Source organism: Taeniopygia guttata, chromosome 21 (assembly GCF_048771995.1).
Source record: "Taeniopygia guttata chromosome 21, bTaeGut7.mat, whole genome shotgun sequence".
Lineage (NCBI taxonomy): Eukaryota > Metazoa > Chordata > Aves > Passeriformes > Estrildidae > Taeniopygia > Taeniopygia guttata.
Genome location: NC_133046.1, coordinates 1,863,288 through 1,885,523, shown reverse-complemented (window position 1 = coordinate 1,885,523; position 22,236 = coordinate 1,863,288). Strand labels below are relative to the sequence as shown.

Sequence of the window (22,236 nt, the reverse complement as noted above, 5' to 3'; positions counted from 1 at the left end):
CAAGGATGTTTATTTCCCCTTATCTAGAATATTCTCTCTCTGCCCTGCTGAGCTCTGTCCAGCAGCTCGGCCATGCCATTCTGTCTGCCCTCAGGGTGGTGTTTGCATTTTATACCAAAAACTTCCTGTATTATATTTACAATAATGTGCCAATATCTATAATTTATGTTGGACAGTGTGTCTCTGCCTTAAATCAATAGAAAAGTGTCACCACCACACCAAGACATTGAGGACAAGAAGAAGGAGAAGAGGCTCAGGACATGCCCAAATCCCTCCATCTTGTACCCCCTCAAACCCATTCTAAAAGCCCCAAAATTCTACTTTTTCACCCTGTGTTAATCCAACTACCACACTACTCAAACCCTTGTGGTTTGTAATTCCTCACACAACGTTGGCAGCTTTTTCCACGGGCTAAAATAGAAGCCACAGATGTTTTTGACTTTGTGCCAGAGTCTGGAGCCATCCAGAGGGATGTGCTGGGTTCCCACAACCTCTCAGCTCAGAGTACCCCAAAAAGTTCCTCAGCTCCCTTGGCACCACGCTGCAGCTCTTTGTTTGTGACCTGGGAGATCACTGCTGCTCTGGGATGGGATGGGATGGGATGGGATGGGATGGGATGGGATGGGATGGGATGGGATGGGATGGGATGGGATGGGATGGGGAGGGCATTTTTGGGGTGGCCAGCTCCCATGGAAAGCACTCCCACCCTCCCCAAGGGCACGGGGTGCTCTGCCAGCAGCACTCCAGCTTGTTCCCTTGCAGCCTTTGCTCAGCAAACAGAGAAAACTTCCAAAATGGAACAACAAACCTGACACTGGTGTGTAGCTCGAATAAAATGTGTAATATCTCATAGCAGAAAACTTAGAGTTTAAGGTTTTTACATAAAAAGCAAGATAGAAGCTCAAAAGCAAAGCTGCTCCTTCTTCCTTCCCCTCCAAAACCCAAACCTTGTGCAATCCCACCTCACTGAGCTGCCTCTTTTCTTCCCTTTCTAGATTTTTTGGTGTACAAGTTAGAAGCTCAGGAAGCTCTCAACAAGGAGAAGGTGGGTGTGGTTTGCCCCAAGCTCTCAGGGGAACAATGGGAAATGTTTTTTTCTGGTGCCACCAGGGTTTATTCCTTTCCCAGAGTGTCTGTGGATGAGGTGCTGGAGAAGGGGAATCACTTTCAGGCCACTCCTCTGTGGGTGAATGCCAGCTTGGGACAGAAAAATATCTGTATTTTTTTTAATGGTGGGAAAAATATCTGAATTTTTTTAAATGGTGGGGAAAATATCTTAATTTTTTAATGATGGGGAAAATATCTGATTTTTTTTTAATGGTGGGAAAAATATCTGATTTTTTTTTAATGGTGGGGAAAATATCTTATTTTTTTAATGGTGGGGAAAATATCTGCATTTTTGAGCTCAGCTTGGCTGCTGTGCTCGCTCGCAGAGTTTGCCTAAGGCTCGCTCCATTTTCTGGTGATCCATTTTTTGGTGGAAATGCTGCAATTTCTGTGTGTGGGCACCAGCCTGAGCTCTGCTGCTTTCTCTGCCTCCCCCTCAGCCTTGAGAGAAGGGTTCACTCTAAAAAACTCCTTCAGCACCAAGCATGGCCTGGATTAAAGAGCTGAAGTCTGGGAAAAACCACTCAAAATCTTAATTAAATATGCAATTAATGTTTATTAAAATTAACAATAAATGTTATTATAATTAACATCTAATAAAATCAATCATAAGCTATATTATAACTAATATCTATTAAAATTAATGTTTATCCAAATTATTTTTACTTTTAACTTAATAACTGATTTCTTATGTTCCACAATGCAGACTTTTTTGTCTAATTACAAAATACTACTTAAACTTACGAAGAAGAAGGTGAAGAATTGTAATTATATTGTAATATTATGATTGGATACGTTGCTTTGAAAAGGTGCTTTGAAAAGTTTTTTGGAAAAGTTCTTTGGAAAAGTTCTTTTCCTGTTGGAACCCTGGTTACTGAGAATTTTAGACTTTCTGTGCTGCCAAGCACTGACCCCCAAGAGAATACTGCATTTGACCTAAAGCTGTAGAGAAAACTTCCAAAATTGAAGGATAAAACTGAGATTATGAGTGTGCAGTTTGAGTGAAAGTGTGTAATATCACATAGTAGAAAACTTAGAGTTTAAGGTTTTAAAAGATAATAATATATAAAAAGCAAGATAGGAGTTTTAAAGCAGAAGCTGCTCCTTCTTTTTCACCTCTCCATGGGTTTGCGTGGTTTTGTGTAATTGGATAAAAAAGTCCACATTGCAGAGCACAAGTAATTAGTTATTGAGTCAAAAATAAAAATAATTTAGGTGTCATTTCTTAATTGGACAGTTTATCCTTAAAAAGCTTTATAGAAAAAGAGACATGGCTCCATTTTTAGTTTCTTGAAGTGCTGCAGAACTGAGGATTTGTGACACTGTAATACAGATTAATAAGCATCTGAGTCCCAACAAGAAATCCCATCTCACACATTCCATCCCAACCCTGGCAAAAAGAAGATAAAAATTCAACATTTTCCTGCCTTGCATGCTCTGCTGGTCCCCGTGGTGGGCTGGTCCCAGTCCCTCCCTGTGGGGGAGAATTTGGGCAGGTGCTGCTGTGGGGTTTTTTAGGATTTTTCTGGACTCTGATGGTTCTGTTGGATCTTTTCTCTCCCCAGCAAGACTCCATGAACAGATATGGGGCCCTCAGCTCCCAGCACAAGATCCTGAAGGTAAGGGAGGTTTGGCTGCTCTGGTTTAGGGGGTGGAGAATCCCAGGATTCCTGCACTTGGGAAGGCTGAGCTAGAACAGAGTTACAGAATAAATCAGGGATTTATTAAAGGTTCTCCTCATGGATCCACCTCAGGCAGCACAAGAGCCCAGCCAGGGCTGCACCCAAGATGAACCAAAATGGTCCCAAAAAATGGATGATTGGTCATAAAATGATCAGTTCTGCTCCATGTGCACCTTGGAGTTCATTGTCCCATTCCAGCTTTAGCCCAGGCAGTCCCACCCTGCTTGTTTTTCTCTCTCCAGTCCACGGTGTTTGTGCTCCTGGGCTGAGATTTGGATCATTTGTCCTTGGTGCCCAGCTGGAGCAGGAATTGTTTTGTCTCTGCTCTGTGCAGAGCTCAGCATCCCCTCATGGGAAGCTCAGAGCCTCACACTGAAGCAGCTCAGAATGTGAAAAATAGAAAAGTTAAACCTGAGATATCAGCACAGAATGTGAAAAATAGAAAAGCCAAACCTGAGACATCAGCACAGAATGTGAAAAATAGAAAAGCCAAAACCTGAGGCATCACTGGGGACGAGATCAGTGTCCCCCCCATTCCCCCCTGGGTGCCCAGCCCCAGGGCAGCTCCCTGCTGATCCTGTGCCAGCTCACAGCTCTCACCTCCCCCTCCTTTCAATGGCAGCCTATGGGAATAAATCACAACAACTCCATTTTCTTAACGGTGGAAAAATCCCATTCTTTATCCACATAACTCCTTTTTATACAGCTTTAAAGTCCTCCAATTGGTTAGCAGCTTCCTTGCCAACTGCTTCTATTAGTTAGTAACAAGTTGTTATTCTTGTGTTATTAATCTTGTTTTTGTTGTATTGATTGGTCACTCAGACTCTCGGTGTGCAGAGAAAGTTGTTTGTGAAAGATAGTTTTCATTTTTCTATCTAGCAGTGTAAAACCAGTTTATACAGCTGCTAAGTTGTTTTTGACCCAGGAACAGATTGTTTTGTTAATGAACTGCTCACACCAGGATTGCTTTCATATGGGAACTTCAAAATGCTAGCTTGGCTTAGAAAAAATGACAATCCAGCCAGAGAAGGCCTGATTTTATGAGGATTTTCATTATAATTTTTCTTTTTTTCTTTACAATTTTTTACAATTTTTCTTACTGCAACTTCAGCTTTTGAGCACTTTTATCACACAGGGTTTGGCTGGTTTTCTGGGTCTCTCAGTGTGAAAATAAATGGGGTTTATTCATTGGAGCTCCTACCAAATATTGAAGGCCATAGAAGAGGCTCAGAGCAGGGCAGCTTATAGCATTTTATAGCATTTTATAGCATTTTATAGCTTATCACCTGCTCTACCTGAAGCACATCTTGATGTTCAATTTTTCTTTTGTTGGAGCAGTGCAACTGGGGGCTGCTGGGGTGGTTTTTAAAAATGTTTTTAGTCTAAACTTGGCAGTGAAATGCTAATTAAAGTCTGGGATGGAGACAGAGGGCTGGGTTCCAGCAGCCCTTAGCACCACTGGGCTGGATTTCCTGAGCTGAGCTGCACCTCCAGCTGCCTGGCTGCTGGATTCCAGCTTGAAAAAAGGAAGTACAGTTCTGTCTCTTGGGTATTCTCCAGCACTGTGGATTTTGGGAATGCTCTGCAACAGCAAAATTCCTCTTCATAGCAACTGCAGGCTGAGCAGAATGCTTTGCTTTGCTTCTCTCAGGGGGGCACTCAGAGCTTTTTTTTTTTTTATTCTCCTGGCTCCCTTTCTCTTGCTTCCTTTTATTGGAGGAACAGGGAAAAAAACAAAAAAAAACCCCAAGAATCTATTTTTTTTTTTTTAACTACATTTACAGCTGCTGAAAGACAAAACCAGCCCTTGGGACTGTAGGAGACTTCCAAAAGACTGGAGGGTTGTTTGTTTTTTGTTTTTTGTTTTCAGAAAAAGCCATTTTTAGCCCATTATGAGGCTGTGGGTAACAGTTCTGTCACTGGAGCCCAGGCAGAAATGTTTCCCAGTGGAAGTGGCTTGCTCAGGAGGAAGATTGCTGCCAGGAATGTCATCCCCTGGGAAATTGGAGGTCCCAAATGTCACCAAAGGGTTCTGTGAAGCCACTCCAGCACATCTGCCTTGGGTGTTGCTGTCCCCCCTCGATGGCTCAGTCACATCTGGAGCTGCCACAGCCCCTCACAGGGGTTTGACTTTGCCCAAAAATAGCAGCTGGGGCAAAAATAACCCAAAAAAATTTGCCCCAAAATAGCCTGTGCTCGCTTGCTAACATTGTGGTTTCTGAGGTGTTTAGTATCACAATGATTTTAGGGAACTGGTTCCTCTGCAGTTCTTTCTGCCAGGGGCTCTGATGAGAGCTCTGAGTGCCTTTGAAAGGCAAAGCAGGAATCTTCAGTTCTCTTGATTTCCCCTCCAAATCTTGTGATCTGGTTAACCTGACACTCTTGTCTCCTTTGTTCTGGCTCTGGAGCCCTTTATCTTTTCCTCTGCGCTGCCTGATTTTTGGAGCACAGCTACATCTCTTTTGATGGAGGATAATTGCTTCAGGGCCACAGACACTTTGTTTTCCTGGAGATAAATGCAAGCATCGATTGCATTTAGATGCTTATTATATTTATTTTCAGAAAATATATTTTTAAACTTTGTTTTCCCCCCAGGCAGCCTGAGTGAAATGGCTGCTGAGTCCTGAGGAGGGATTGTGTGGCAGGGCCAGGGTTCACCTGAGAGCCACTCAAACTGCATGCATAATTAGTGTTGACAAACTGAATGTGGAAGGAATCTCTCTCTGGGTTACCATAGGAACAACAAAAAAGAAAAACAAAAAACAAACAAACAAAACAACAACAAAAAAAACACCAACAAGGAGGTGAATTCTGGTTCAGCGGGTCACAAAAGGATGTTTCTGCAAAAGGAATGTCCTTCAGATGGCTGGGAAGAGCCTTGGATTTGTGTCCCACAGGTGTTTATTTGGTTTTTGTGGTGGTTTTAGTTGGAAACCGGGCAGAAGTGCTAATTTTGTGTCGTGGTTTTGGCTCGCTAATTTGAAATTTGGCCAATTTTGAGGTGTCTCAGCCAATGAGTGTGGTGGGTTTGGTGTGTACTCATTTCCTGCTGTGAGATGGGGTTAGGAGAAAGGTAAAGCAGGCTTAAAAGTTTAAAAGGGTATAAAGAAAATTGTATTAATGGCAACTAAAAGGGAAAAAAAAGGTAGTAGGAATCAAAACAAACACTTCAGAACACTTCTCAGCCCCCACAACCTTTTAGTTTCCAGTGACAACATAAAGAAACAAAGCCGGCAAATTTCATGGCCTGCCCTGTGATGGATTCCTGCAGGAGCAGCTCCTGACTCTGTCCCAAAAAGGGACTTGCCACCAATTCTGGCTTTAATTCAAAGCTTTAATTCAAGGCTCCCAAGGAAACCCCCAAACCTCTTCCCAGATTTGGGTTTAATTGGCATTTCACCTCTTCCCCTGGACCACTGGGCACAGAGAATGATTGTCCCTGGGCTTTCTGCCTGCCTCACTGGAGGAACAAACATTTCTCCCACCTCATTAAACAGCCACACTTGGCAATGCCAAATTGCTCCTCCAGGACTGACTATTGATGCTTCAGGTTTGGCTTTTCTGTTTTTCACATTCTGAGCTGCTTTAGTGTGAGGCTCTGAGCTTCCCATGAGGGGATGTTTGGTTTATATTGTTATGGTATGGTTTAGAAGGTTATAAGATTTTTAGTTATAAGATTTTACTCTTCACAGAGCAGGGAGACAAAACAATTCCTGCTCCAGCTGGGCACCAAGGACAAATGATACAAATCTCAGCCCAGGAGCACAAACACCGTGGGCTGGAGAGAGAAAAACAAGCAGGATGGGACTGCCTGGGCTAAAGCTGGAACGGGACAATGAACTCCAAGGTGCAAATGGAGCAGAACTGATCATTTTGTGACCAATCATCCATTTTTTGGGACCATTTTGGTTCATCTTGGGTGCAGCCCTGGCTGGGCTCTTGTGCTCCGAGGTGGATCCATGAGGAGATCCTTTAATAAATCCCTGATTTATTCTTTAGCTCTGTCCAGCCTCTGTCCTAGGGCAGCTTTCACAAGGCATCACTCTGACCCTTCTTTTCCTCTCCAGAACCAGCACGACGATGTCAAGAAGCAGCTGCTGGACCTGCAGCTGCAGCACAACAGCCTCAAACTGGAGCACAGGAAGAGCCTGGAGAGCCACAGCCAGAAACTGGCCCAGCTGCAGCAGGAGAAGGACAGCGAGGTCACCAACCTGCAGGGTGAGGGTGAAAACCTCCGAGAACACCAGGCTGAGGAAGGACTGGGGTTGAGATTTGTTGGATAAAGCCCTTTTCTGACTCAGAGATGGATCAGCTGAGAGGTGTTTTAAAAGCTTTTATTCCATTTTCAGTCTCATGAGAAGGGTGAGACAATTCAGGTGTTATAATTCACACTGTCACAATCAGAAATTAACTATTTCTTAATTATTATACATTATAAGCATTTCTCGGCCTGTCAGCTTTAGCCACACCATGCTGTGAATGCCTTGAAGTTAATAATCTAAAATTACCCCTCGTGGCTCCTACTCCAATGCATCTTTCACAGTTCCATTTCTCCAAAGTTCCCAGTCTTATTGACAAGGCCATCCTTTCAAATTTATTTCTGGTTCCATTTCTCTCTCAGCAATATCTGTCCTATCCCAGGGCATTTCTAAATCAGCATTTCTTATCTCCAGGTTTGCACACAGATGTGTGAGCCTTCTGTCAGGCTTGGAGAATTCCCTACAAATCCATTTCCCCCAAAGAGAGGGCAGAGATTCCTCTGCAAGCCCCCCAAAACACCCCAGGAACAATTTGTTGTGACAATCTGCAGCATCTTGAAGCACTGTGCTGGTGCTGCAGGAACAAATCCCCCAAATTCTGACATTTGAGCTTGGGAGCAAAATGAAACAAAATGAAATTAATTTTTTTAATTAATGGTGTAAGGTCTGTAAAATGCAGTTTAATAGTGCAAATGTTGTAGGCAATGCTGATCCCTTTAATTCCCAAAGAGTGGGTTTTATTCAGTTGCTGTTTAATTACATTTGAGGTCTGGAACATCAAAATCTGCTGGTGGATGTTTGGGTTTTTTCCCTCTGCTCAACAAAGCCCAGTATAATATCTGATGAGCTTTTGGGTTAGAAGGGGGGAAATTGAGGACAAATAAATGAAATCTAAAGTTTTGATTGTCTCTGTTCCTGAAATACACATTGCTAGAGGGGACTGGAGGGGTTTTTGTAGATGCCAACCCTCACCCAACCTCAGTGGCAAAATGCATTGTCCCAGGGCTGAACATAAAGAAAAGAAATGCTGTAATCAGAAATATCTGTAATTTTTGAGCCTTGTGTGCCATTCAACACATTGCAGAGAAAATTCCCATCCCAGCCCATCCCAACTTTGTGTGCAGAGAAACCCCAGCACCTCCTGTCCTGGGGATGTCCTGAGGATCCAAAGTCAGGCTGGAATTTTGGGACACAGCCTTTCCTTCCCACCAGAGGGGACACGGTGACATCCCAACCCCAGCACACCACAGCGCTGAAGCGCTCAGGAGTGGGCAAAAAGCTTGGAAAAATCTCTTTTTCAAGCTCAGCCTGGAGGCTGCAGGGCACAACTGTTCCTTAGAGGACAGAGCTGGCCCATGAATATTTTCTCTAAATGGGTTGAGGGTTTTTTTTTGGGGGTTTGTACCATCAAGAAGCAGCTTCTCTGTGCAGCAGGAGGAAATCTGTGGGCTCAGAAGAGCTGAAAAACCTTTCTTGGGGTTTTTCTTTAAGCTCCCAGTTGCCCCAGGAAGGGGCAGTGACTCCCTGCTCCCCCTTTTCTTCAGCTGCAAGGGGGCAGGGAAATAAAAATCAAATTATCTGAGTCCTGTGGCAAACACAGAGAGAGCCTGAGCTGAGAGCAGGACTGGGAAAGAGGTGGAGAGAAGAGAGTTCTAGAAAGAATGAGGGGAGCAAGTTTGTGATTCCTGGGCTTGGAGACATCTGTGAGGTCAGGAGGAATTTGTGGTGAGAAAGGGAGATGCCACACTTGAAAAAAACAATAAGAAAAAGAAAAAAAATCTCTTTTTAAACAATTTTTTTTTTTTCTCCTGCAGACACGGTGTTTAAACTCAGAGAAGAGAGCAAGCTGCTCAGGAAAGCCCACCAGGAGGTTCACTCCCAGCTCCTCAACGCTCAGGTAACCACCTGAGCAAATATTCCCTAAATAATAAATATTCCCTAATAATAAATCCAGTTACCAGCTGGCTTTAGGGTGCTGAGCTGCCTAAAATGCTGTTGGTAGTGTAGACCCATGCTGCAAAATTCTGCAGCCTGGAATCCGTCCCAGCAGCTGAAAAATACAGATTTGCTGCACAAAGCCCCTGAATTCCCAACCCTGGAAGGTCTCCCCACATTCCAAACACTCCCAGGTGATGCTGAATTGATGGTTACAAGTTCTGCATCCATCTGCTTTGTCCTGAAATAATAACTTCCTACAAATTCCTGTCCCAAGAACTCTTCTTGGCTGCCTTTTCCTCCTTCCTTACATGTTTGTTTTGCTGAGGGGTTTTGTTGCTGCTTGTTGTGTTTTTAATGTTAATTTTAAGGTCACGTTTCAGGGGAAAGAACTAAAATGAACAGAGCCTGCTCAGGAATTAATTTCCTGCTAATCTTCGCTTTCCTACTCTGCCCACTCCCTAATTTGGTCCATTTCCAGGTACCCTGGCAAGCAGATGAAAAAGTCTCACCCTCCCTGCCTGTGTAGAAGATAAAAAAAAATAAATCCCAGCATCTAAAAGACTCAGGGGTCCCAACTTTAACCCATTCAAAATCCCCACAGTCATTGATGGCGGTGAATTTTCTCCAATTTTCATACCTATAAAATACATATTTTCTTTAAAATGTCCCTCTGCCAAACAAGTAAGGCGTGGCTGTTCCCAGCAGGGAGATGTTTAACCCCGTGTGAGGTTTCTCTGTGTCCTTCTCCTCCCCTCAGGCCCAGATGGAAGAGTTCAGGCAGCTCAAGGAAGCTCTCCAGAAGATGCCAGGCTTGAGAGGAGGAGGAGGAGGAGGAGGAGGGGGAGGAGGGAAGGGGCAGCAGCCCCTGGTGCCAGCCAGCAGCCAGCTGCAGCCAGGGCGGCAGAAGGTGTGGTATTCCCAGAAAAACTCTGGGATAAGCATTCTGCAAGGCTCCTGGAGCTTCAAAACAACAAAGCTCAGAGTTTTCCCTTCCCTTCCCTTCCCTTCCCTTCCCTTCCCTTCCCTTCCCTTCCCTTCCCTTCCCTTCCCTTCCCTTCCCTTCCCTTCCCTTCCCTTCCCTTCCCTTCCCTTCCCTTCCCTTCCCTTCCCTTCCCTTCCCTTCCCTTCCCTTCCCTTCCCTTCCCTTCCCTTCCCTTCCCTTCCCTTCCCTTCCCTTCCCTTCCCTTCCCTTCCCTTCCTTCCCTTCCCTTCCCTTCCCTTCCCTTCCCTTCCCTTCCCTTCCCTTCCCTTCCCTTCCCTTCCCTTCCCTTCCCTTCCCTTCCCTTCCCTTCCCTTCCCTTCCCTTCCCTTCCCTTCCCTTCCCTTCCCTTCCCTTCCCTTCCCTTCCCTTCCCTTTCTCTCTTTCTTCCTCTCTTTCTCTCTTTCTCTCTCTATTTCTCTTTCTCTCTCTATTTCTTTCTTCCTTTCTTTCTTTCTCTCTCTTTCTTTCTTTCTTTCTTTCTTTCTTTCTTTCTTTCTTTCTTTCTTTCTTTCTTTCTTTCTTTCTTTCTTTCTTTCTTTCTCTCTTTCTCTCTTCTCTTCTCTTTCTCTCTTTCTCTCTTTCTCTCTTTCTCTCTTTCTTTCTCTCTTTCTCTCCTTCTTTCCTTCTTTTTTCCTCCTTTCTTTCCCCTTTCTCTCTTTCCTCCCTCCCAGGCCAGCCCAGAGAGCCGCCCAGCAGCACCGGGTGCTCAGCAGCCGCCAGCGCAGGGACCCCCCAGCCCCGCTGGCCCCGGGGGTGCCCAGGGACGGGTGCCCTTCATCCCTCCAGCCCTGGCAGGGGATGCCAAGGCACTGCCAGCAGCCGTGCCAGCCTGGCACAGCACCGCCAGGTTCACCCGCACCATGCACAGCCTGCCCAGCCCGGTGCGTCTGGGCCACTTTTGGGGGGTCTGGGCCACTTTTGGGGGGTCTGGGCTTGGGGGAGCTCAGAGCTGTGGGGTTGGGGGCGCTGGGAACGTGGGCAGGGCTGGCACCAGCTGAAGGGTTGGTGGTTTCATGGCCAGGCTCAGGGCAGGGGGTTCTCCTGCCAAATTTGCACAGAAAAAAGCATCAGAGCAGCCCCCGGCCTCCCAGGGGGATGGAGAGGGAGTTAAGGGCAGCAAATGTCTAAAAAAATACACTAATTACAGTGTGGCTGGACTTTAATTACAGTAATGTCGATGTGGGAGAGATATTTTAGAGGTGGTTTTGTTGTTCCTCTTTTCTCGGAGATTCACCTACCCCAGCCAAAGCTGGATCTGAATTATTCCCTTTTGGAACCTGAATTACTCCTTTTTGGAATCTGAATTATTCCTTTTTGGAACCTGAATTATTCCTTTTTGGAATCTGAATTATCACATTTTGGAATATGAATTATTCCTTTTTGGAATATGAATTATTCCTTTTTGGAATTGGAATTATTCCATTTTGGAATCGGAATTACTTGGTTTTGGAATCTGAATTATTCCTTTTTGGAATCTGAATTATTCCATTTTGGAATCTCAATGATTCCTTTCTGGCTGCATGAAAGGAGGAGTCTTCTCCTGCAGGCTGGGCAGGACTGCAGATTTCTTCTGGAGGACTTTGGGATGTTTGCTCTTTGGTTAAGGATTTTCTGGTCCAGACTTGGGGGGGTATTTGATATGCCAGCACTGCAGATTTCTTCTGGAGGATGTTTGTTTTTGGTGAGGGATTTTCCAGACTTGGGGGTGGTATTGATATACCAGCACTGCAGATTTCTTCTGGAGGATGTTTGTTTTTGGTGTGGGATTTTCCAGACTTGGGGGGGTATTTGATATACCAGCACTGCAGATTTCTTCTGGAGGATGTTTATTTTTGGTTAAGGATTTTCTCGGGAGGGTATTTGCTATGCCAGGTGTGTCTCCTCTGCAGGAGGTGAAGATGCAGCTGCACATCCAGGTGAGGAGCCACCAGGCGAGCCGAGCTCCTGGGCTGGCCCTGGCTGACCCGGGACAAACCTCCCTGGCACAAACCCCTCCCGTGCCAGGCGGGCAGCGCCCAGCAGGGAGCAGAGAGGTGCCAGTGCAAAGGTTGGTGACACAAAACCTTCTGCTCACAGCGTTTGGGGTGAAGATGCCCAAAAAGTGCATCTCTCTTCTTGTCTTTGGTTTTTATTTTTTGCTTTTATTTTTTTTTTGGTGTTGGTGGAATTGCTGGGAGTCTGGCTGGGCATCCAGTGGATGTGTACAGAGGTGGGAAATTGATTTGTAGAGAATTTTTAAAGTTTGATAGGTGTATGTAATGTGTATTTGCATGTAAATTTGGAGATAAGACGTGCTAATTAGAAAAGCTAAATAGAAAAGCTCAAATGCTAAAATTTTTAAGGTATATAGTATGTGTTTGTATGTAAATTTTTATATGACATGCTAATTTGTAAATACATATATGATATGTATTTGTATGTAAATTTGGAGATAAGATGTGCTAATTAGAAAAGCTAAATAGAAAAGCTAATAGAAAAACTCAAAAGTTAAAATTTTTGAGGTTAGACAAAAGGTGTATATACATATATACATACATAATATGTATTTGTATGTAAATTTGGAGATAGGACATGCTAATTTCGAAATACATATATAATATGTATTTGTACGTAAATACGGAGATGAAATATGCTAATTTGTAAATACATATATGAAATGTATTTGTATGTAAATTTTGAGATAAGACATGCTAATTAGAAAGGCTAAATAGAAAAGCTAATCGAAATTTCAAATCCTAAAATTTTTAAGGTTAGACAGAAGGTGTATATAGTATGTATTTGTATGTAAATTTGGAGATGAGGCATGCTAATTTCGAAATGTTATAAAATAAGATGGATATTGTCGAAAGAAAAATAAAATTAGAAATAAAGTTTTAAAGGACGGTTTTATAAATAAGGTTTGATATTTTAGAGAAAAAGAATGATGAAAGATGTATTGTAGCAAGACTTATGAGGGGTAATTTTAGATGGTAAACTTTAAGACATTTATAATACAGTGTAGCAAAAACTGATAAGCCAAGGAACACTTATAATACATTGTAATTAAGAAATAGTCAACTTCTGATTGTGATAACGTGATTTATAACATCTATATTGTTTTTAAAATTCCATTACTGTTTGCAAAAAAACCATAATCCAACATACAGACACTGGGAAAGCAGTACAACCAATTGTAAAACCAATTTATTGTCTCAGCAGCTCTGGCAGGACACTGCTCTGTTCTGCAGAAGGAAGAAAATGTCTTTTTGTGGCTGCAATTCATCAAAGCCTGGCCACAATCCAAAAAGTGGCTCTGAAAATAGTGCTTCCTCCTTTAACTTCTTTATCCTGTGTGTGTGCAGGTCTGTTCAGTTTATTGGAGCAAACAGGATTTCATTTCTGTTTTATCTATAGAGGAAACTTCTGCATTTGATTCTAGACTCAGCCTGTTCCTGCCCTTTCTTCTCTTCTATTTTTGTCTGGTCACTGATCCTGTGGCCTTTCCCTTTTTGCTTTAAATGGCCACGTCCTCCCCAAAATGCTGCGATAAATCACGTCTGCAGGGACATACATTGAGCTTTCTGAAACATTAACTGCATTTTCTGGAATATTAGCGGCGTTTTCTGGAATATTAACTGAGTTTTCTGGAATATTTACTAAATTTTATGGCATATTTACTGAGTTTTCTGGAATATTAACTGAGTTTTATAGAATATTTACTGAGTTTTCTGGAATATTAACTGAGTTTTCTGGAACACTGAGTTTTCTGGAACATTAATGAGTTTTATGGAATATTAACTGAGTTTTATAGAATATTTACTGAGTTTTCTGGAACATTAATGAGTTTTCTGGAACATTAATGAGTTTTCTGGAATATTAACTGAGTTTTATAGAATATTTACTGAGTTTTATAGAATATTTACTGAGTTTTATGGAACACTGAGTTTTCTGGAACATTAACTGAGTTTTCTGGAACATTAGTGAGTTTTATGGAATATTAACTGAGTTTTATGGAATATTTACTGAGTTTTCTGGAACGTTAACGGAGTTTTCTGGAACATGAGCTGAGTTTTCTGGAATATTAACTGAGTTTTATAGAATATTTAGTGAGTTTTCTGGAACATGAGCTGAGTTTTTCTGGTTTTGCAGCTGGCAGGACCTCGCCAGCAGGATGAGCGCCCAGGTGGCCGAGGAAGAAGCGGGTGGCCACCCCAGGGAGCCCCAGGGTGCCCCCCAGGCCGGGCAGAGGGGGCAGAGGGGGCAGAGGGGCAGCCCCCACCCCCCCAGCCCCAGGAGAGGGGCAGAGCAGGGAACAGAGAGGGCGGACGAGGAGGAGCTGGAAATGGGTATGGAAATCCTTTCCTTTATCATGTTTCAATGGACACACCAATTATTCTCTTTAATTGAAGGGGCGGCACTACTGTCGGGCTAAAAACAATTTATTGCTCAGAGAAACATCGGCCGCAAAGGCTGTGAGAGTTCATTTTTTTTTATATTTATTAAATTCAAATTTAAAATGTTTGAGCAGTCAGCCACAGCTCAAAAGCAGTCAAAGGTTTATTTGTTACAAGGCAATATATAACACTCTAATCCAATGGAAAGCTGCCACAATCTTGATTTTATTTTTCAAACCCATCACGTTTATTAATTCTACTGCACTGGGTATAATTTATCCAATGGGCTACTATTAATTGTACACACATATGCTTCTATTATAATACATATTGTAATTATATATTTTATATAGATAACATAATATCATAATATATATTCTATATTATATATATAAGTATATAATATAGTATATATATACTCTATATAATATAGAGTATAGAATATAGTATATATAATATATACTATATATAATATATGCTATATACTTATATACTATTATATTATATACTTATATAAGTATATATAATATTATATATATAAATAAAATATAACATATATAATATAATAGATATAATATTATATTTATATGCATAATATATTATATATAATATATAAGTATATATTATATAATAATTATTATATAACAATGTTATCTTATATATTATTATTTATATTAGTAATATAATTATGATATAATATATATTATATTTTAAATATATTTTAATATTATATATCCTTATTATATAATCTATATAATTATATATTATATATTATATATAATTATATATTATATATAATATATAATTATATATTATATACCCTTAGCTTATTCTATACAATTACTATAAAACTTTTCACCATCTTATCAATAGTTTCTCACTTACTTAAGGCACAGTCTTACTTACACCTACAGAAAATCAGTTTACAGTTTTTCTGCCTCTGTGTAGTTACACCAAGCCAAGCTTCCTCCCCTTTGCAAACCCAACTCTTTGGTGTCTGGGGAGTTTCTGTCTGCCCCTTTTCCCTGCAGACATTCACAGAGCTCTGCCTGCCCCACGAGGTTGAGAGAAACCACCCAAGGGGTGGCAGTGGCTTCAAGGAGACCCCACTGGCTGTCCCTGTCTCTGTCCCCATCCCTGTCCCCATCCCTGTCCCCATCCCCGTCTCTGTCCCCATCCCTGTCCTTGTCCCCATCGCTGTTCCCATCCCCATCCCTGTCCCCATCCCTGTCCTTGTCCCCATCCCTGTCCCCATCCCTGTCCCCATCCCATCCCTGTCCCCATCCCCATCCCTGTCTCTGTCCCCATCCCCATTCCTGTCCCCATCCCTGTCTCCATCCCTGTCCTTGTCCCCATCCCCGTCCCCATCCCTGTCCCTGTCCCCATCCCTGTCCCCATCCCTGTTCCCATCCCTGTCCTTGTCCCCATCCCCGTCCCCGTCCCTGTCCCCATCCCCATCCCTGTCCCCGTCCCCATCCTGCCCCTGTCCCCGGCAGACGCAGGAGTCATCTCCAGGGAGGAGCACTCGCAGCAGGAGCCGGTGGTGCAGGAGCCCATGGTGAGTGCCCCCAGCATCACAAACCCGCTCCAAGGCTTGGAAGGGACCTTCAATCCCATCTCAGCCTGTCCCCAGCCACGGCAGGGCCACCTTCCCCTGTCCCAGGCTGCTCCAAGCCCTGCCCAGCCTGCCTGTGAAAAGTTTTCATCTTTTCATCCTGCCCTGTTTCACCTGCATGCAACATCTGCCTCAGAACAAGAGTCCAAAAAGTCCAAAATTACTTCACAAAAGTTTCTGTGAAGTGCGGCTCCGAACTCCTCGGGGGTGGAGGGATAGCAAAGATTGTTTTGGGATTTTTAAAAAACTTGCTGGGGAAGGCAGCAAGGGAAGCCTCCTGAGGGAACACCCTTCCACAAGAGGCTTTTCTTGTCCAGATGCCAGATGATGCTGCAGATCCTGCCCAGGACCCCAATAACCAAGGTGAGGATGAGTTTGAGGAGGCTGAGCTGGAGAGACCTGACTTTGAGGAGAAGGTGGGAGGTTTGGAGAAGTTGAAGGAGCCCAGCTTTAAAGAAGAGTCGAAGGAGAAGCCACCAAAGGTGACTGGCTGGGGACAACCAGCAGGGCTGGATGTGGCAGGTGGGAGAAAGATCTTTGGCACATTGGTCAAAACCAACTTATTTTCTCTTCCCCTGGTTGTAATGGAGCCTGAATTTTACATTTCATAGGACTTTTCAGTTCTTTGTTTTCATTCTGCTCTTGTTTTTCACCAGTACAACCAGCTGTGCAAGTCCAGCTCTGGTGCAGAGGGGAGCAGAATAACCGGAGGTGCCAGAGTTTAGGAAATTCTATTTTAGCCATGCACCAGAGCTTGCTCTGGCCTCATCCTCTCTGCTTGCTAAGTCCACCCTGGCACTTGCAAAACCTTTAAGGATGGGGAGATGTGGAATAGTGGCCCTTCATGCACTTGGGAACAGAACCAGAGACAATAATCTGAGTCTGTGCTCGGGTTCTGGTCAGTGCAGCCCTGTCCAAGGCTCCTGGCAGCATGTCAGAGCTCTGCCTCCTTGTTTGCTTCCTTGCAGATGGAATCCATTTACTTCACAAAGTGTTTCTTGCTGCCTGAAGCCAGACTCTGCATCAGGGAAATGTTCATTTGTTTTGACAAGCAGCTGAACGTTGCTTGTTTTAAAAAAGGACTGTTTTATCTGCCAGGCTCTAAAATCATGATTAATGGTGGGATTAAGAAAGAAAAAAAGAAATCCAGGCCAATGAAATCAAATAAAAGAGAGGTGCTGGCACCAGAAGAGCAACACCTCCTTGAGATTAGTGAAAATGTGGAAAGAATTAGTGACAAAAATACCTGGCTTTCAGATCTGGCTGTGCTGTGCTCACTAAATCTCTACCCTAAATAACCCAAAGTTTTCCAGAGTCCTGGGGCTTGAGGCAGCAGCCCCGGGGCCCTCCTGAGAGGAGCTGCCAGCAGGTGGGAAAAGAGGCTGGATGGAAAAAACAAATGGAGTTTTTGTTGTCTGATTGTCCCTCTGCTCCCCCTGATTGCAGATGCACCCCGAGCTCCAGAGCTGGGCTCTGCTGCAGGGAGCGTGTCCCTGGAGGGGTGGGAGCAGCCTGGGGCACTCCCAACCCTGCCTGGCTGTGTTTTTCAGGATGCTGCCAGACCTGCCAAGCCCAGGGAAGACCCTCTGGAGGACTACCAAGAAGATCAGGAGCAAGAAATTGTACGAGGCCAAGGTTCTTCCTCTTTGCCTCTCTGGTGTGGGCTGACCTGGGGGTGTTGGCAGCCAGGAGCTTGGGGGGGACTCAGCTTTTAGGGAGCCAGCTGTGAGCAGGGCCTCCAGGTCTGCCTCTGCCTTCTCAGTGAGGTGTCCAGAACAAACCTGGAGCCCACTGCTGCCTTTTCCAGGTGTTCAGAGCAGCCTCTGTGCTCCCTGTCCCCTCCTCCCTTCTGTCTGCATCCACCTGCAGCTGTGGGATGCTTCCCAAACAGCAGCTGGGGGGAATCACAGGGGGAATCACAGCAGGAATCACAGCAGGAATCAATCACAGCAGGAATCAATCACAGCAGGAATCAACAGCAGGAATCATAGCAGGAATCAATCACAACAGGAATCAATCAGAGCAGGAATCAGAGCAGGAATCATAGCAGGAATCAATCACAGCAGGAATCAATCAGAGCAGGAATCAGAACAGGAATCGGAGCAGGAATCAATCATAGCAGGAATCAATCACAGCAGGAATCAAGGTTGTGCCAGTGCACCAAGGCCAGATCAAAGTTTTTCAAGCAAGAGCTAGAGAGGATCACCCTGGTACCTTGTGGCTCACAGAGATAAAAATGAATCCTCTTCCAGTCTCATTCCTTCTCCCCCTGCTCTTTCTGAGTGGCTCCTGAGGGTTTTTCTGCAGTTTTCCCAGGATTGCTGAGGGTTTGGGAGTGAAGGGAGTGGGGAAATATGGGGTGGGCAGAGTTGGTGTCAGGGCTCCTTTCCCTGAGTGATTCCAGGCCTCTTGTAGGTGTCTACAATGGATGGTTGGAGCTAAAATCATCCATGGAGGCTGTGCTGGCTGCTGCGTGGCCTGGGTGGGGTTGTGACACAGTTTTAAATGTGGTGGATGTAAAAGGTCACCTCCTCATTCCTGCTCTGTACATCTGCCCCTCATTCTGCTCCTCCTGCAGCAGAGGCAACAGGCAGAGGTGTCCAAGTTGCATTGCATTGCCAGGATATTAAATGTGCTTAAAACACCTCTGTGCCCTGCCAGTGACACCTGAAGGTGCCTGGCAGAGGTGGGCTCTTCCCTGGTGCCCCAGGTTTCCAAAGCTGGGCTGGTTTGGCGGAGCTGGGGACAGCATGGTGTGTGCTTTAGGGTCTTCTCCTCCAGGTTTTCCTTTTTGCTGATTTTTCCTCCTGTGCCCCCAGGAGGATCATGGAGGGGAGGTGGATGACAACGATGACCTGGAGCTTGTCCAAGAGCAGAAGGACCGTGTGGGAAGGCAGGGTGGCAAGAAGGATGACTACTTCTGAGAGCTGCTGAAAACCTGGGATACTCCAGGAATGAGGGGATGGGAACTGCCCCCAGAACTAACCACTGCCCGGAGCAAAGGCAGGAGGAGGGAACTCTCTGCAGGTCCTTGCAGGGGTTTGCAGCTGAAAATCCCACCTCGGTGTGGGGCCTGCTGCCTCTCAGAGATCCCTCAGACTGGGAATGATCTTATCCTGCTGCTTTTCTTAGAAGCACTTTTTGATTTACGGTGTTCTTCGCCCTCCTGTTTTTCACATCCCCTTTTGAAGCTGGAGAGGGCTTTTTTGGTTGGTTTTGGGGGGTGTTTTTTACCCCCCCTGGCAGCAGAGGGGTGCCTGAGCTGGTCCCTGGACTCACTTGACTGATCTCTAATACAAAGGAATCTGTCTTCACGAATTATTTTGCTCAGTAGTGTTTCTTTAACACATCCTTTGAGTAGGGTGGGGAGGGAACCAGAGGAAATTTCCTGTTCTTTGCCTGGAGCTGTGCAGGAGCACCACCCACGGCCAGCAGAGTGTGTGTGGGGGGATGTGAACACCTGCACCCCCTTCCTGCTGCAGAGACCCTCCAGAGACTTGGAGCAGATCCTTGCAGAGCTCTCCTTGCCAGTCCTGCTGGGCTCAGAGTGTCCCCATGGAATTCTGGGCATCTTCCCTGAGCTGAGAGAGGCTCTTCCCCGCGGAGATGGGGACAGCCACACCAAGAAATGGGGAAAAAAGGAATATTTGCAGCCCAACGAATGCAGTTCCAACCTGTTTGGATTATTTCCAGTCTCCCAACACTTGATTATTTCCAGTCTCCCAACACTTGGCAGGGACCTAAAGTCAATTTTGCTTCTTCTAGACAATTTTTTTGTTGATGCAGAAGATTGAATCCTGTGGGACTTGGCCTCCAAAAGACATCTTACCTGACCTCAGGGACAAAGAAGGAACAGTCAGCTGGACCCCCTGGAATTTAGAATTAAAGGAGAATGGGTTTAATGACGGTATCTCAAAGCTCAGAACCTGTTTGAAGTGACAAGAACAGGGCAGAGCTGTCCCACTCCCTGTCCTGTGCCAGACCCCTGGGCCTGAGCTGTCTGTTGCTTCCTCATCCCCAGACTCTGGGACCTCAATCATCAAACACAGCTTGTGCCTGAATGTCACCACCTGGTAAAAAAATCAGAGCATCTTTGTTCTCTATTTGAATTAGTTAAGCTCTTTTTAATCCCTTGTTTGTGGCATATTTTGCAAGCATTTTTAGACACTGGGGAAACCAATATTTATTTCCCAACAAGCTCAGCCTTTTTTATTCTGACAGCATTGATTTCTTTTTCTTCCACTGGTTTTAATGGAGCTTGAAATTTACATTTCAGAGGACTTTTTGGTTCTTTGTTTTGATTCTGCTTGTGTTTCTTACCAGTACTATCAGCTGTGCAAGTCCAACTCTGGCACAGAGCGGAGCACAATAAGGAAAGGGACAATTTTAGGAAATTATCTTTTAGCCAAGTACCAGAGCTGCTCATGGAGCCCAGTAAGGAGCTCACTACCAAACCCTAGTGGGGTTTAAGATCCCCAAAATGCCCTGAGATGGTTAAAGCTGCGCTGGTGCTTTGCCAGCCCTGCTGTGATGCAGCTCCTCTATGAATAGCACGCTCACAGCGGAGCAGCTGAGGCTGCAGTTGCTTTTTCAGAGCATCCTGATCAGCTCTGCCTCCCTTTCCCAGGTCAGAGCAGCACCCCTGAACCCCCAGGCACGGCCCCAGTGCCAAAGCTCCGTGCCCAGGCTGCCCCAGCTCATCTCTCCTGCTGCATCCCTCCCTGCTCTGCCCCAGCCTGGCACTGGGAGTGAATCAACCCTGGAAATAGAAGCCCAGTGGGGGTGAGGCTGCTCACGGATTCAGGCTGCAGGATAATCTAAATTAGGAGGCAGATTCTCTATGTTTGCATGGCTGGGGTGAGTAATCCTCAAAGTTATGACTTGGAGGGAACTGGAGCAACTCGACTGGATGCAGAGCTGCCAGCTGGGAGGATGCTTTAGGAACCATATGTCATGTGCTGCCCTCGGCTGAGAGCAAACATCTCTGCCCTGGGGACTGTCTGCCCTGGCATATCTGAGACTAAAATTAGCAGAGTGCTGCATAAATTGTGAGCTGTGAGGTTGGCAGTGCTGCATTGCCTGGCCCACGGCGAGTTTTGATGCTCCTTCACTGTTTCCTTGAGAAGAGACAATAAAGGCAGTGGAGGAGAAGCAGAAAAGCCAAAACCCTGTGGTGCTGCCTCTGGGGAAGCAATCTGGGCTCCACAGCTCGGAGCAGATCACAGGGGTTGGCCTGAGCAGCAGAATGCTGAAGCAGTGCCATGAAAACCCCAGGCTGGGTTTAGTGCACATAACAAGGTCTCAGGAAACAGATGGATTGCTAAGAGAGCAAACAACGAGACAAAGAATTCACAGGGAGCCAGCACGGCCAGGCTGACCAAGCCAAAGCATCTGGGTCTGCTTGGCTCTGGCAAAAATATTTGGGTTTTTTGCTCAGACACAGTGCAAGGCCAAAAAAAAAGTGCAGAAGGTGTCGTTAACTTGTAGTTTTGTCATTTTTTGGATGGGTTCAGGGCCTCCACTGCTGTGCCAACCATTTTCCTTCCCTGCACCACGTTCCAGAGCCTTGGATGTGGCAGCAGAACTCGGGCTGAGCTGTTAATCACAAGGAAACACAGAGGCTGCTGCCAAATCTCCTGCCTGGATGTGGCAACAAGGACAGCTCTGGGAACAGTCACCGCTGTGAGGAGGACACAAAGTTTGAAGGGGAAAAACTTGCTTGGTTTGGCTCCAGCCACTTGCTGAACACGCTGACATTTCTCAGGGAGGGCTGTCAGATCTCCAGTTTTTGCATCCTGGCTGGAATTCCACACGTAAATTCGCCAAGAAGTGCCTTCAGCAGCACAGCGCCTCTCCCTGCTCCAATATCCAAGTGTTTTCCAAGCCAGAACTGCACCTTCAGCATCCTTTTCTGTGCTGATCCTATTTTTTTATTGATCCTCTTGGTATCAAAAAAATTCCTGGCAATTTTCCATAGGTTAGCAGATCCTCCCATTAAATCTGGTGAAAAAGTAGATGTGGAAATAACATCCAATGCTTGATATTGGTAAATTAAAGACTTCCTTAGGAAGCACACACTTGGAAAATCCAGTCTTTCCAACAGGAAAAGGTGTCCTGCTGTCAGACCATTCATGTTCAATGCATCAGAAAGCAAAATTATTTAAACAAATTCCACACTATTACAAATTACACTTCCTGTATATGCAAGCATCACCTTCCAGGTATGATTTGGGTTTGGTTTTATTCAGGCTATGAAATAAAAATAGGCCTCGGGATCTTA

At 44.9% G+C, this 22,236-nt stretch overlaps 1 protein-coding gene across 6 annotated transcripts in view; it reads left to right on the top strand.

Annotated features, from left to right (window-relative positions):
- Positions 1 to 22,236, top strand: part of LOC105758753 (uncharacterized) — a 26,186-nt gene extending 3,950 nt beyond the window's left edge. For 2 of the 6 annotated variants that reach the window (XM_041720416.2, XM_072917357.1), the window contains exons 3-14: positions 996 to 1,045; positions 2,673 to 2,726; positions 6,857 to 7,007; positions 8,863 to 8,945; positions 9,744 to 9,893; positions 10,640 to 10,849; positions 11,858 to 12,015; positions 14,097 to 14,293; positions 15,838 to 15,899; positions 16,274 to 16,478; positions 17,507 to 17,591; positions 18,776 to 22,236. In XM_041720416.2, coding sequence (XP_041576350.2) covers positions 996 to 1,045; positions 2,673 to 2,726; positions 6,857 to 7,007; positions 8,863 to 8,945; positions 9,744 to 9,893; positions 10,640 to 10,849; positions 11,858 to 12,015; positions 14,097 to 14,293; positions 15,838 to 15,899; positions 16,274 to 16,478; positions 17,507 to 17,591; positions 18,776 to 18,890 — 1,520 coding nt within the window. In that variant the 3' untranslated portion in view covers positions 18,891 to 22,236. The remainder of the gene's footprint in view (positions 1 to 995; positions 1,046 to 2,672; positions 2,727 to 6,856; positions 7,008 to 8,862; positions 8,946 to 9,743; positions 9,894 to 10,639; positions 10,850 to 11,857; positions 12,016 to 14,096; positions 14,294 to 15,837; positions 15,900 to 16,273; positions 16,479 to 17,506; positions 17,592 to 18,775) is intronic. The other 4 variants (XM_041720417.2, XM_030289401.4, XM_030289399.4 and 1 more) reach the window with 4 other exon arrangements.